The 16,190-nt window shown below is 48.4% G+C and overlaps 1 protein-coding gene across 13 annotated transcripts in view; it reads right to left on the reverse strand.

The window, feature by feature from the left end:
* PCNT (pericentrin) overlaps positions 1 to 16,190 on the reverse strand; it is a 118,980-nt gene that overhangs the window by 29,870 nt on the left and 72,920 nt on the right. For all 13 annotated transcript variants that reach the window (XM_055280027.2, XM_055280032.2, XM_063640407.1 and 10 more), the window contains 5 exons: positions 15,403 to 15,609; positions 13,476 to 13,646; positions 12,709 to 12,861; positions 3,815 to 4,693; positions 2,919 to 3,074 (listed from right to left, as the gene is read on the reverse strand). In XM_055280027.2, the coding sequence (XP_055136002.2) occupies positions 2,919 to 3,074; positions 3,815 to 4,693; positions 12,709 to 12,861; positions 13,476 to 13,646; positions 15,403 to 15,609 (1,566 nt within the window). The remainder of the gene's footprint in view (positions 1 to 2,918; positions 3,075 to 3,814; positions 4,694 to 12,708; positions 12,862 to 13,475; positions 13,647 to 15,402; positions 15,610 to 16,190) is intronic.

Genomic DNA, 16,190 nt, shown 5'->3' on the forward strand with positions numbered 1-16,190 from the left:
CCTACTTCTGCGGTGACTGAGGGCACAAGCTTCATACAAGGGAAGAAGGACAGGAAGGTTCTATATCTGAGCACTGAAAACACAAAATTGTGGTTTATGTGATGAATTTGGAGTTTCTTTGTGTGTAACTTCTAAGAATTTGGCAGGCAGGGCTGAGCTTTCTCTTAAGAATTCAAAGAAATGGGCCGGGTGCAGTGGCTCACGCCTGTAATCCCAGCACTGTGGGAGGCTGAGGCAGGCGGATCACGAGGTCAGGAGTTTGAGACCAGCCTGGCCAAAATGGTGAAACCCCGTCTCTACTAAAAATACAAAAATTAGCTGGGCGTGGTGGCAGGTGCCTGTAATCCCAGCTACTTGGGAGGCTGAGGCAGTGAACTGCTTGAACCCACGAGGTGGAGGTTGCAGTGAGTCAAGATCTCGCCACTGCACTCCAGCCTGGGCGACAGAGCGAGACTCTGTCTCAAAAAAAAAAAAAAAAAAGAATTCAAAGAAATGTTCCCGTCACGAGGGCCCCAAGACTGTTTGCCGCAGGAGACGTGAAGGGCTTTCCACACAGGAATGTATTTCCCGAGAGCACATGACAAGCACATGAACCAGGTTCATGGGTCTCCTCAGAACTGCGGGCCTAGGCCTGTCCTTCCCTGATTTCTGTGGAATTCAGAATCTTTCAGGCTCTAAACGCCAATGAGGTGCATGCAGTGTGGACCCAGGAACAGGCGGCACCTATACTCATGCAAGAAACGTCCCAGCAACGTGCAGTACACTCACGAGGGCTGCGAGGGGCTTGGGTGAGCTCAGGTCTCAGCAGGCTTCAGCACCAAGCATGCTTCTGTGCCACCCTAGAGACCATAAAATACCTGCCCAGCACTTCTGGTGTTAGAGCCTCTGGGTTTCAGAGCCTGGAGGAGTAGTTGGGGCACATTTAGCAAACAGCAAGGAGGAGGGGAAGGAGGAAGAGCAGGGTGGATGGCTGTGTGTCCAGCAGGAGGAGGGTGAGTGGCTGTGTGTCCAGGAGGGGGAGGAGGAGAGTGGGCGACTGTGTGTCCAGGTGGAGGAGGAGGAGGGTGGGTGGCTGTGTGTCCAGGAGGAGAGTGGGTGGCTGTGTGTCCAGGAGGAGGAGGGTGGGCGACTGTGTGTCCAGGTGGAGGAGGGTGGGTGGCTGTGTGTCCAGGTGGAGGAGGGTGGGTGGCTGTGTGTCCACAAGGAGGAGGAGGAGGAGGGTGGGCAGCTGAGTGTCCAGGTGGAGGAGGGTGGGTGGCTGTGTGTCCACAAGGAGGAGGAGGAGGAGGGTGGGTGGCTGTGTGTCCAGGAGGAAGAGGAGGAGGGTGGGCGACTGTATGTCCAGGTGGAGGAGGGTGGGTGGCTGTGTGTCCAGGAGGAGGAGGGTGGGTGGCTGTGTGTCCAGGTGGAGGAGGGTGGGTGGCTGTGTGTCCACAAGGAGGAGGAGGAGGAGGGTGGGCGGCTGAGTGTCCAGGAGGAGGAGGGTGGGCGGCTGAGTGTCCAGGTGGAGGAGGGTGGGTGGCTGTGTGTCCACAAGGAGGAGGAGGAGGAGGAGGAGGGTGGGCGGCTGTGTGTCCAGGAGGAGGAGGAGGAGGGTGGGCGACTGTGTGTCCAGGTGGAGGAGGGTGGGTGGCTGTGTGTCCAGGAGGAGGAGGGTGGGTGGCTGTGTGTCCAGGAGGAGGAGGAGGAGGAGGAGGGTGGGTGACTGTGTGTCCAGGTGGAGGAGGGTGGGTGGCTGTGTGTCCAGGTGGAGGAGGGTGGGTGGCTGTGTGTCCAGGAGGAGGAGGAGGAGGGTAGACAGATGTGTGTCCCAGAGGAGGAGGAGGAGCAGGGTGGGTGGCTGGCTGTGTGTCCAGGGGGGCTGCGCTGGGCCTTGGACTGGAGGAGGCGAGGTGCAGACAATGCATCAAAAGGTGCCATCTAAGGCCGGGCGTGGTGGCTCACGCCTGTAATCCCAGCACTTGGGGAGGCTGAGGAGGGCGTATCACCTAAGGTCAGGAGTTCGAGACCAGCCTGGCCAACATGGTGAAACCCCATCTCTACTAATAATACAAAAATCAGCTGGGCGTGGTGGCGCATGCCTGCAGTCCCAGCTACTCAGGAGGCTGAGGCTGGAGAATCACTTGAACTCGGGAGGCGGAGGTTGCAGTGAGCTGAGATCGTGTCACTGCACTCCAGCCTGGTCGACAGAGCAAGACTCTGTCTCAAAAAAAGAGAAAAAAATAAAGGTGCCATCCGCACCTGATGCACCCTGAGGAGAGGGCAGCTCCTGCGCAGGTGTTTCTAAGGGGGCACTGGGGACCCGCCCCTGGTGCACTGGGTGGGAGAAGCACCAGCACCCGCTCTTCTCGCTAAATCTCGACCCTGCTACGATTTGAGATTGTCAAGGTGCAACCTCCTTCCCCGGGGAAAAGAAGTGTCAGCTTTTTTTCAAGTGACAACATGGAGTGAGGTGAACAGATTACAAGAATAAATCTGAAGCCTTTCAAAGTAAAACAGACGCTGGCCATCAAAGTCCTGAGCTGAGGTGAGGCCCATGGGGGCGATGTGGTCCTCCCATGAAAAGATAACCCGGGACTAACCCTCGAGCACAGTTAAATCCATTTGTATCAAATTAAAAGAAAAAAACCCAACTGATTGTTTCTATAGAGTGGCTTAAATGAAGCACGTATGAAATTTCACAACAGTTATGGACAGCTCGTTACAGAACAGAAAGGACTCAGAGAACATGTCACTGCAGGCACAGACTGCGCTCGTCACCTCAGCAGAATGCCCGCCTCTGCCCAGGGCAGGACCCACATGTTCTGCACCCAGCCTCTCCCAGGTGGGCCTCGCGCCTTCCCCCCTCCGCACACCTTGCTGCCGCATGTCCAGCCTCTCCCAGGTGGGCCTCGCGCCTCCCCCCCCGTCCCACACACCTTGCCGCCATCCTCCAGACTCAGGCGCATTTCATTTTTCACCAAGAGCAGCTCCGACTGCAGCTGCCTCTGGCAGACGGTGAGCACTGACATTACGCCTTCTTGCTTGCAGAGAGGTGCGTCCTTCAGCGTCACCAGGACGGGCTGCAGATCACCCTTGACAGAGGAGACAGAGGAAAGCTGAGCATGCAGGAGGCTGTTGCTGAGGCTGCCCCTCAGGTGGCCTGGAGCTGGGAGCCAGTACGGCAGCCAGCAGGGATGCCAGAGTGACGTCCACAGCAGGCCACACAGGAACGGGGCTGAGGACCCAGCAGGAAGCTGCCCCGACCCAGGATGACCCCACAGAGCAAGGTGGACTGGGGCATCTGAGAGTGGGAGCCGCTCTACAAAGACCCAGCTGGTGTGGGGGTGGTAGGCACCAAGTTCCCAAGGTTCTGCTCAAATACAAGTGGAGGCCTTAAAAGACGACTCCCGACAGGGCCTCCAGCTCCAAAAGAAGAGCTCGCTTGCCACATCTCACACTGGTACATCGACAGACAAACCATTTGATTAGAAACCAGAGAAGCAGCTTAAGCAGACCCGCCTCACACAGTGAGCTCCGTTTCACTGGACAGTCCCTATCATGTGAAAGAAATTGTTTTTAAAAGCTTAAAACAGTAAGCTTAAAATGGTACAGAACAGTGAAATCCTCAGCCCAGCTTCACTGGGTACTGACCCGGAACAGGCCCAGGCTGGCCTGAGCTTCAGGCCCCCTTTCTCTGCTGTGTCATGAGCCACCATGACAACTGCAGCCCCCAGTGCCCAGCGCAGAGAGAAGTCATTAACATTAAAGGAGAAAAGGAGTAGGAGGAGAGTAAGAAAAAAATACCCTGCCATGGCCCGCGGCGGGGGCCTACCTGTGGGTCAGGGACAACCGGTTCCAAAGCAGCATCATGGGAGGCCTCCACGTCGCCGGTGACCTGGGCCTTGGCGCCACCATCCATGCGAGGCTGTGGGTGGGCCCCGGGCACCCGCGTGTGAGCTGTGGCTCTGCGGGCCTGCCGCCTGTCCAGCTCCACCTGGCACCTCGGGAACCGCTGGTGCAGCACCTGCAGCTGGCGGCTGAGGCGGGCACACTGCGCTCGGAGCCGCTGTAGCTCGGGAGGCTCCGCCCCGGCTGCCAGGGGCTGCTGCTCCAGGGCGCGGCGGATACGGGCCAAGGCCAACAGGACGGCCTCCAGCTCGGCAGAGTGGGCCGCCTTCTGCTGGTTCAGAGCATCAATTTCTAAATTTCTCTCGGCAATCATCGCTTCCTTTGCTTTCAGGGACGCTTCGAACTCCTGAATCCGGGAGGCCATGCCTTCGACCTCAGCCTCCCTGAGAGCTGCACTGCGCTCCAGCTCAGCCAGCTGCCGCTCCGCAGCCTCCTCTGCGCTCTGGAGGCGCTGCTGCAGGGCCTCCAGGGCCTGGCTATGCCCGCGCTCCTGGTCAGCCAGCAGCCGGCTCAGGGCCTCCTTGGCTTCCAGCGCAGCCTCGAGCTCGCCCTGCAGGGCCTGCCCATGAGGGCCCCCGGCCTGGGAGCAGAGCAGCTCGCTCTGCAGACTGCCAGCCTGACTATCGCTGACTTCGTGCACCACGGGCCCCATGAGGGACAGCTCGTGCTGCAGCTTCTCAATGACTTCATGGAGTTGTTCAATTTCCTCTGCTTTCTCCTTTTGTAATCGTTTCTGGTTCTCTTGCAGATTTTCAATAGTGGCTTTCAGCTCTTCAATCTCAGAACTTCTGGTATATATGACCTGAAGAGAGAGCACATTTCAGAGGCAAATTAAATGTATCCACTTCAGAATGTCCCTCCTTCAGGACACGTTACATCCTGAATGCATTCTTGGAGTGAAGACCCCACAGCTTGAAAAACAAAGCAGCCACAGAAGCAAACTGCCAGTGCTGGACACACTCCACACCCGCCTTGGCTGCCACTGGGCCCTGGTGCACACCTTGTGCTCCACGTCTGATCGTGGGACGAAGCTCTAATGCAGCCACTTTCCATGCAAGGATGTCTACAGAATGATGTTTTTACCACCCTTTAAGTGTTATTTTGTTAATATTTAAACAACTTTGATTTGTTTGATTTTCCTGAAGGTGCATTAGATTTTGGGTGTCATTCTAACTCCAGGAGGAAAGTAAGAAACCTAGGCAGAGAATCTGCACCAACAAAGCAGTGAGCCAGGCACGCTCCCCTTCCATCCCAACACTGCTCATGGTGACGCTGGTGATGCAGGCATCTCTGCCACTGCCACTGCCACCTCAGTGACACCAGGCATCAAAGTGAGTTTACTTGTGCCATGAAACATAATCCTCGGCCATGTAAGGAAATATGATTGTTTCTACTTTAAAGACAGGAAAATTGAAACTGAGATATTAAACATCTTTCTAAACCCACAAAAACAGTAAGTGGAAAATTAGGATAGAGAACTGTGTCAATATAGCTCCAAACACTATTCTCTTCAGATAACATTACTGGTAATGACAAAAAATACAAAAATTCTAATCCATTTGTGCTCTAACAATTTTAAAACAATTTGTTATAGACTAATATGTTCTTCCAAAAAAATTGAGGGTTTCATAACAACTCCAGGTTTCTCTGGAACTACCTCACAATTAGTCTGGACTCAAATGCAAATCTGGCCTACAGAAAAAACAAAGGAACCGGATGAACCTGTGGCTTTGGTTTGGATGCTGTTAACGACACCTTCCTACGCATTTACCACCGATGAACAACACCATGCATTTAGCAAAAGCAGCCTCCCAGCTGCGGGCTAGGAATGCCCGCTGCACATTCTGCTCCCCGTCGAGTGCCTTACTGTGTGCGGCACCGGCCCGTGTCTCTGTACTCTACAGGCAAGTGAAGGAATTTTAAGGACAATTCTGATTACATGCAGCTTTTGCTCATTCCCTAAATGCACTAAATAAACTGGAATCAAAGGGTGGGCACTAAAGACGGTCATAATCACAACGCATATATCATGTTAAAATACTGGAGCCAGCATACGAAGGTAGCTCTAAATGTAAAACACCAAAACCTAAAATCAGTGAACTGAGGCCGGGTGCGGTGGCTCACGTCTGTAACCCCAGCACTTTGGGAGGCTGAGGCAGGTAGATCACTTGAGCACAGGAGTTCGAGATCAGCCTGGCCAACGTGGTGCAACCTGGTCTCTAGTAAAAATACAAAAATTAGCCGGGTGTGGTGACAGGCACCTGTAGTCCCAGCTATTCAGGAGGCTGAGGTGGGAGAATTGCTTATACTCTGGAAGCAGAGGTTGCAGTGAGACGAGATTGCGCCACTGCACTCCAGCCTGAGCGACAGAGCAAGACAGTGTCAAAAAAGAAAAAAAAAAAGAAAAAAGCATATGCAAGCATATTCAAGGAGACCTGAATGCAAAGTAAAACTATGAAATTTCTCAGGAAAATTGGGCTAGGGAAAGAGCTCTCAGATAGAACTTCGAAAGTATAATCTGGCGGGGCACAGTGGCTCACGCCTGTAATCCCAACACTTTGGGAGGCTAAGGCAGGCGGATATTCTGAGTCAGGCGTTCGAGACCAGCCGGACCAACATGGAGAAACCCTGTCTCTACTAAAAATACAAAAATTAGCTGGGCATAGTGGCGGGTGCCTGTAATCCCAGCTACTCGGGAGGCTGAGACAGGAGGACTGCTTGAGCCTGGGAGGCGGAGGTTGCAGCGAGCCAAAATCGCGCCACTGAACTCCAGCCTGGGAAACAGAGAGAGACTCTGTCAAAAAAAAAAAAAAAAAAGTAAAAAGTTTTGCTCTGCAAAACATACTGTTAAGAGAATGAAAAGACCAGCCATACATTGGGAGAAAATACCTGCAAATCATGTATCAAAAAAAAAAAAAAAACACAGTGTTCAAAAGACATAAAGAATTCCCAAAACAGTAAGAAACCGAACAATCCAACTTTTTAAAACTTTCTGAGGCGGGGCACAGTGGCTAATGTCTGTAATCTCAGCACTTTGGGAGGCCAAGGCAGGTGGGTCACCAGAGGTCAGGAGTTCGAGACCAGCCTGGCCAACATGGTGAAACCCCACCTCTACTAAAAATATTAAAAAATTAGCTGGGTGTGGTGGTGGGCGCCTGTAATCCCAGCTACTCAGGAGGTTGAGGCAGGATAATTGCTTGAACCCGGTAGGTGGAGGTTGCAGTGAGCCGACATGCTCCCGCTGCACTCCAGCCTGGGCCACAGAGTGAGACTCCATCTCAAAAAAAAAAAAATCTTCCAAAAGACTTAAGCAAACATTTCCCCCACAATATGGATGGCAAATAAGCATAGAAAAAGACGCTCAAGATCACTAGTCATTAAGGAAACACAAAACAGTAGGACATACCACTACGTATCTACCAGAATGTCTAGAAAAAAAGACTGACCTTACCAAGTGCTGATGAGAACGTGGTTACCCAGAACACTCATCTATTGCTGGTGGAATGTAAAACGGTAGTGCAACTATGGAAAACAGTTTGACAGTTTCTTTTAAGGTTAAATATATACTTATACGTGAATCAGCCATGCATTCAGTTTAAGTATTGAACCTAAAGAAGTGAACATTTATTTTCTCCCAAAAAGCCGTGCATGAAAGTTTATGGTGGCTTGATTCATCACTGCCAAAACCTAGAAACTACCCAAATGTCCCTCGACGGGTGAATGGATCAACAACTGTGGTCCATCCAGACAACACTACTCAGCAACTAAAGGAATAGACACAGGCGACAGCATGCATCAATTTCAAGTGTGTTACAACACCTGACTCGAAACACAATTCCAGACAGGAAGACAGTAGGCCTGATGGGTGGCCACAAAGAAACAGCACAAAGAAAATTTTTTGAGTGACAAGATTATGGTGATTATTACAGGACTAAATCCTTTTTTCAAAATTTATAAAACTGTATACTAAAAAAAAACACTAATTTTACTATGCACGAAGTCTAAAAACAAAAAACTTAAATTGTTATACTGAAAAATAAGAAGTATCTATAATCAATGACCTAAGGTTCTATCTGAAAAAGCTAGAAAAAGAAAAGAAAATAAACCCAAGGTAAATAGAAGGAAGCCAGTAATGAAAATAAGAGGAGAAATCAAAGAAATAAAGAGAAAAGTATCAGAGCCAAAAGCTGATTCTTTGAAAACTTGACAACATGGATAAACTACTAGCTAGAGAGACTCAAGAATAAAAGAGAAAACACGAACTCACTAATATCAGGAATAAAAGGAGGGCCATCAGCATAGAACTTGCAGATATTCAATGGCAAGTAAGGAAATGGTTAATAAGGTGAACAGTTACAAAATGAGAAAGTATAGGCTGGGCGTGGTGGCTCACGCCTGTAATGCCAGCTCTTTGGGAAGCTGAGGCAGGTGTATCATAAGTTCAGGAGATGGAGACCATCCTGGCTAACATGGTGAAACCATCTCTACCAAAAATACAAAAAATTAGCTGGGCGTGGTGGTGCACGCCTGTAACCCCAGCTACTCTGGAGGCTGAGGCAGGAGACTCACTTGAACCCAGGAGGCAGAAGTTGCAGGGAGCCGAGATCGTGCCACTGCACTGCAGCCTGGGTGACAGAGTGAGACTCCGTCTCAAAAGAAAAAAAAAAAAAATGAGAAAGTATGAACTTCTTTATGCAAAGAAATTTGACAATTTTGATGACATGCACAAGTTCCTTGAAAAATACAACTTATAACAACATGAAACAGAAATCCAAATACCTCAGTCTGTTAAAGAAAATGAATTATCATCAATCTCTCTAGATAAAAAACTCCAAATGGCTTCATTGTTGATGCTATGAAAACATTCAAAGAAGAAATCCCAGCTATGTTAAATAACCTCTTTCAGAAAAGAGAGGAAGTGAAAAAATTCCCAATCTATTTTATGAGACTAACATGACCTTCATACCAAAGCCTTAGGAAACACTGCAAAAAAAAGACAATTACGGACCAACATCCCTCATGAACACAGATGCAAAAACCATTAACAAAATATTAGCATATCAAATTCAGTAATATATGTAACATATGAAAAGGGCAGTACATCACTACCAAGTATGGTTTATCCTAGAACTGCAAGGTTAGTTTAATCTCCAAGAAATAAATCACTTGATAAAGTTAACCCTATTAGTAGAATAAAAGAGAAAAATATCATCACTATTTCAACAGATCCAGAAAAAGCAAACTAGAAATATAACGGAACTTCCTCGATCTGATAAAAAGGCACCTGTGAAAAACCTAAAGCTAACATACTTAATGACCACTTCCCTGCAAGACAAGGAGCTGGGCAAAGATGACTACTCTAGCCAGTTTTAACTTTGTACTGGGAGTGCTAGACACTGTAATAAAAGAAGGAAATAACAAAAATTGGAAAGAAATAAAACTGTCTTTATTTGAAGATGATGTTATACATAAAAAGCCTCCAGGAATCCACAAAACACTACTAATATACATAAATTGTGCAAGGTAACAGCAAGGTTAACATATAAAAGGTGTACGTGTATTCACGGTAAACAGCTAGATACTTATTTTAAATCTCACTTACAATAGTGTGAAAAACCTAAAATATTTAAGGATAAATTTAACAAAAGACGTGTGAGACCTCTTTATTAAAACCTATAGAATAAGGGAGAAGTAAATGGTAAAACTAAAGAAACATCACTAACCCCAGAGTTAGAATAAGCCACACAGGAAGGGAGGGCCCATGTTGAGGATGAGGGTTAGGATGGCTGGAGCCCCGGAGGACAGCAGCAGAGAACAAGTGACGACAACCATGACCACGCCAGGGAGATGGGAGCTCCGTTTCCCCACAAACGTAAAAGACACTTCTAGAAGACAAACATCTTCACTGACATAAAACAGGGTAGAAAACAGCAAGTGTGGTTTCCTTGAAAGAACTGGAAACCTAACAAGAGTCAAACGTTTAAATGGAATTTTACTTTTCTTTATTAGGTAAAGCAAAATAGCATCCGCATCTTTACAAAAAATTAGGAGAATTACAGAAAACGAAGGATGTACGAATTTGCACATATCTGGAAGAAAAATCCCACAAGAAAATATTGGGGATTGTCCTTATAAAGCTTTCAATTCTTAATGGAACTAAAATACTGTCCTTAACATGTAAACTATTTTTTATATATTTTTCATTATATAAGATTATAGTTACATGTCAAATTCTAGAGCACTATAGACAAATGATACAACTTCTTTTGAAAAGTAATCAATGGTTTTTAAAGGCATTCTTTTTTTTTTTTTTGAGACAAGTCTTGCTCTGTCGCCCAGGCTGCAATGCAGTGGCGCAATCTTGGCTCACTGCCAACCTCCAGCTCCTGGGTTCAAGCGATTCTTCTGCCTCAGCCTCCCAAGTAACCATTAGAGGCACCGGCCACCAGGCCCAGCTAATTTTTGTGTTTTTAGTAGATACGGGGTTTCACCACGTTGGCCAGGCTGGTCTCGAACTCCTGAGCTCAAGTGATCTGCCCGCCTCGGCCTCCCAAAGTGCTGGGATTACAGGCGTGAGCCACCGTGCCTGGCCATAAAAGGCATTCTTCAATGTAACCCAAAATGCTATTTTAAAATTTTTGCCAAATATACTAGATACCAACAGATACTAAGACAGATAATTAATATCTCAGTAGCCTCTGTCAAAGGGAAATTAAAAGTGACAAACTGGAGACAAACTTCTCCTTCTTACTTCTATGGTCCCCTCCAAAATTATTTTTTCTTAGGCAGGGTCCTGTTCTGTCATTACAGCTGGATTACAGTGGCATGATCACGCTCACTGTGGCCGCGGCCTCCCAGGCTCAAGTGATCTTCTTACCTCAGCCTTCAGAGTAGCTGGTACTATAGGTGTATGCCGGGCTAAATTTTTTTAAAAAATATGTAGAGATGGGTCTCATTATGTTGTCTAGGCTGATCTCGAATTCCTGGGCTCAAACGATCCTCCCACCTCAGGTTCCCCAACTCCTGGGATTACAGGTGTGAGAGCCACTGTGCCCGGCCATAAAGTTAATTTTGTTTTTGAGACAGGGTCTTGCTTTGTTGCCCAGGCTGGAGTGCGGTGGCACAATCACAGCTCACTGCACCCTCCATCTCCTGGGTTCAAGTGATTCTCCTGCCTCAGCCGCCTGAGTGGTGTGTGTCACCATGCCTGGCTAATTTTTGTATTTTTAGTAGAGATGGGGTTTTGCCATGTTGTTTAGGCTGGTCTCGAAGTGCTGAGAATACAGGCATTTGAGCCACCGTGCCCAACCGATAAAATTAATTTTGAAAAGTATTATAAATATTATACGAGGAAACAGAAGACTGTCATCCTGGAAAGCCAAGGCCCCAGTCAATCATACCCAGAAACTATGAGGACTTCGTACAGGAGACGCAGGCATAGCCAAAAGCGTGAGAAGACCCCCTTCTCCCCCAGCACTGGGGAGTGGCTAACCTCGCCGAGGTAAACCTGCCGCGCCTGGAGCTGCTCGCTCACACACAGTATCTCCTCTTCTTTGTTGGGCAGAAATGCCGGTGGAAATGGTAATAACAACAACCATATCCAAACAGAGCCGACAGAACCTTGCTAGGGAAATATTCCACTGACCCTACAGATATGAAATGTCCTAATTAAATAAGCCTACAGTTTTCAATCGGAAAAACGGAAAATCAGTTGGAAAAGTTTTGTTTTGTTGTTTTTTGAGACTCTCCCACGCTGTGTTCATTCACTGAGCACAAGCCACGTGGGCACCACACACACACGATTCTCTCACGCTGTGTTCATTCACTGAGCACGAGCCACGTGGGCACCACACACACACGATTCTCCCACGCTGTGTTCATTCACTGAGCACGCGCCACGTGGGCACCACACACACACGATTCTCCCATGCTGTGTTCATTCACTGAGCACGCGCCACGTGGGCACCACACACAGAGGATTCTCCCACGCTGTGTTCATTCACTGAGCAGGCGCCACGTGGGCACCACACACACACGATTCTCCCACGCTGTGTTCATTCACTGAGCACGCGCCACGTGGGCACCACACACACACGATTCTCCCACGCTGTGTTCATTCACTGAGCACGCGCCACGTGGGCACCACACACACACGATTCTCCCACGCTGTGTTCATTCACTGAGCACGTGCCACGTGGGCACCACACACACGAGTCTACACAAGGTCTTTCAAGGGCATCTGTGAAGTTATGAACGCTCTGCAATTTTGAATATCATCTCTACTATAAACAGGTTGGTTTTGGTTTTCTTTTTTGCTTCAAAAGCACGGCTACATTAAAATAAAAGATTTAAAAATAGATTTTTTAATATACACCTACTATGTACCCACAAAAATTTTAAAAAAAATTTGTTTTTAAGATTTTTTTCCCATCATGCCAGTGGGAAGAGAAACAGTGAGTGGCCACTTACTCAAGTCACCTCCTTGAGAAGAGCAAGCCAGCAACAGCCCAACAGCCCAGCGCCTCTCACAGCCCCAGGGTGCTGCCCTAGGGAAGGGCCTCTCCTCAGATCCCTGACTATCAAGGCTGCAATCAGAAAGCAGTTTGGGGCAGGGGTCGCTGGTTCCTCACTCAAGATCCCTAGAAAGCTGCTTCCATGCACATCTCCCCAGGCAGAATTGGGCGCTCTCTCCCACAAGGGGGCCATGGGCGTCTGTGAAGACCAGAGACTCACCTCCCCGATGAGGGTCCTGGCAGCCACTCGGCACTGGCATAAGCAACATGAACTCAGGCGTCACGTGGACCTTTGGTAGCTTACCTTCAAGCTCGTGTTCTCTTCCTGAAGTTCTCTGAGGCTGATAGCAGTCTGGCTGTTCTGTATGTCTAATTTTAAGTTCAGATGTAGTATTTCTTCATTTTTACTTTCTAAATCACCTTTCATCTTTTCTAGCTGTTCTTTTAAGTCCAAAACCTTTCATTAAAACAAAAGAAGGAAAGTATTAAAAGTCATCTAATATTCTATTAATATTAATAATTAAGAAATTATTAAAATAGCTTTAAGAGATTTAAATGCACACGCCTAAAACAATTACTACCCTGTACCTGTACCCACATACAAATGGTAAAACTGCAAAGAATACACAGTGGTCAGGGCTGGGCATGGGGCTCACACCTGTAATCCCAGCACTTTGAGAGGCTCAAGCAGACGGATCACATGAGGTCAGGAGTTGGAGACCAGCCTGGCCAGCACTGTGAAACCCTGTCTCTACTAAAAATACCAAAACTGAGCCGGGCGTGGTGGTGGGTGCACCTGTAATCCCAGCTACTCGGGAGGCTGAGGCAGGAGAATCACTTGAACCCACGAGGCGGAGGTTGCAGTGAGCCGAGATCGCGCCATTGCACTCCAGCCTGGGCAACAAGAGCAAAACTCTGTCACAAACAAACAAACAAACAAAAAAAAAAAAAAAAGAAAAGAAAAGAAAAGAATACACAGTGGTCACAAGCCCATCACCTGTGTTATCCACAGAGAAGCCCACTGGACACTGACCCGGGGCTGGCAGTCCCATGGCCCCGCTCCGCACTCACCTCACTCTCACGCTGCAGGAGTGGGCTCTGTGTCACCTCTAACTGTACTTCTGGACCCTCAGGAGGGCTGCCCGAAGGAGGCTCGGGACATCTGTCTGCATCTGGTGTAGACTGCAATGTGGACGCCAGAAGCAAGCTACTCACCTGCCGTTTCTTTAACACCTCTTTATCCTATTTAAAAAAAAAAGGAACTCTATTTTAGGCAAGTATTTGGGAATTCAGTACCTCAAACTGCTGCCTGTTAAAGCACAGACCATCTTCAGCTGCGCCTGAAGCAGAGCAGGCGGACCTGCACGTACCTGCACTCAGTGACACACCAGGCAGCACTGGTACCCAGGACCCAGCCACCTCCCAGCAGAGGCCTGCCTGGTGCAGGACGTGACCCAGAGCCACATCCTGTGCCCGAGTCCACTGTGTGGAATTTATCTACAGTAATATTCACCAAACTATTACCAGTATTTTCAAAACTGACAAGAACTTGCCAAAAAAAATAGGGCAATGGCTGATGGTATGCTCATACAATGAGTATTACTTGCCTAGAAAAAATTTTTCAAAGAATATTTAATTTGACGAAAATGGTCACAATACATTACATGCACAAGAGCATGACATATAAAATTGCATACACAGTCCAAATTTCACGAAAGGATAAAAACACATTTTCTAACCCTGGTATCTACTAAGCTCAGTAAACGTTTGCTGAGTGAAGGCAGAAGGAAGGGGTGAAGCCGCCCTGGAGCAGCTGTCACTGAAACGTGAGCGGTGGCCGGCCAGGGGGACAACTCCACTCCAAGTGCAGGTGATGCTCAGCAGTCCTCCCTGTGACAGCGGAACGGAAACACGTCAGGGCCTCAGGAAAGGCCCCGATTTAATAATTCTCATCAGCACTTACGAGAATCAGACACTTGGCCGGGCGTGGTGGCTCATGCCTGTAATATTAGCACTTTGAGAGGCCGAGGCAGGCAGATCACCTGAGGTCAGTAGTTCGAGACCAGCCTGGCCAACATGGTGAAACCCCGTCTCTATTAAAAATACAAAAATTAGCCGGATGTGGTGGCGCGTGCCTGTACTCCCAGCTACTCGGGAAGCTGAGGCAGGAAAGATCGCTTGAATCCGGGAGGAGGAGGTTGCAGTGAGCCGAGATCGCGCCACTGCACCCCAGCCTGGGCAACAGAACAAGACTCTGTCTCAAAAAAAAAAAAAAAAAATCAGATCAGACATACCTGAGAAAGACTCCTCTCATCTGTGTCTGAGGCCAAACTACTAATTCTAAAATCTAATTTCTTACTGAGCCTTACTTTTCAAGTAACCTTTTAATCTCATAAAAGTCAGCTGAATTCCTTTTAGCTAAATGCTCACAAAGGAGGGCACAGCCGCTACCCAGAAATGCAGACAGGCAGCCCTGCCCCGTCCAGCCATGAGATGGCCCACCTCGCTCAATGCTCCAGCCCCTCTTTAAACTCTCAGACACAAACGAACACACGCAATACGGGAAACACCAGCAATGCAAAACCATCACTGGAGATCTCTTCACTGGGAGCTGACATGAGTTCCTGAACTCAAAAGCTGAAATAATTACAAGGGGCTCTCATCAAAGTATTTAATAAGCTAAGTTTTTTTTAAACCTAAAATCTTAAATGTTTACTTAATGAAATATTAAGGATAAATTCAGAGTTCTTGAGACATAACGAAATGGTATAAAATCCTACTACAGCAAATAAAATCAACAATCTCCAGAAAGGTCAAAGTACTCTTGCTACCCAGTCACCAGTGACTTCTGTTTCTCCCTAATGCCAGTGTTTCTGGTGCAGACGTGGTGGCTGCGAGTGAAAAAGACGCCCTGCCTGCTCCCTGCCAGCTCAGCGACGAAGCCACGCCTGCGGGGACACCTCACCACATGCCCAACCACAACGTGGAGACGCTTTACCTGTTCCAGCTCTTTCACGACGTTTTTCTGTTTTTCCACTTCTTCCTGGAGCTGGGCCACCTTCTTCCTGATGTTGATGTTCATCTCCTCCAGACGTTTAATTTCTTCTTCCTGCATTAACACTTGTCTATCTGCCGACTCTTTCTGTATAGCCAATTCATTAAATTCATCCAACTTTTCTCTCAACTTTTGTTGTAACAACTCAACCTAAAACAACAAAAAATGCTTGAGGAATACAAGGCTGTTTTATAAAAACCCATTTTCCAAACAAAAAAGTACCCAAAACAACAGAGAGAAAACAGATGCCCTACACCCTCCCCTAGACCCACAGGGAGACCGAGACCCACAGGCTGCACAGAGAGACCAAGACCCACAGGCTGAACAGAGACCCAGACCCACAGGCTGAACAGGGAGACCTAGACCCACAGGCTGAACAGAGACCCAGACCCACAGGCTGAACAGAGACCCAGACCCACAGGCTGAACAGAGACCTAGACCCACAGGCTGAACAGAGACCTAGACCCACAGGCTGAACAGGGAGACCTAGACCCACAGGCTGAACAGGGAGACCCAGACCCACAGGCTGCACAGAGACCTAGACCCACAGGCTGCACAGAGAGACCAAGACCCACAGGCTGAACAGAGACCCAGACCCACAGGCTGAACAGAGACCTAGACCCACAGGCTGAACAGAGACCTAGACCCACAGGCTGAACAGGGAGACCTAGACCCACAGGCTGAACAGGGAGACCTAGACCCACAGGCTGAACAGAGACCTAGACCCACAG

This window comes from Symphalangus syndactylus, chromosome 5 (genome assembly GCF_028878055.3).
Source record: "Symphalangus syndactylus isolate Jambi chromosome 5, NHGRI_mSymSyn1-v2.1_pri, whole genome shotgun sequence".
Classification (NCBI taxonomy): domain Eukaryota; kingdom Metazoa; phylum Chordata; class Mammalia; order Primates; family Hylobatidae; genus Symphalangus; species Symphalangus syndactylus.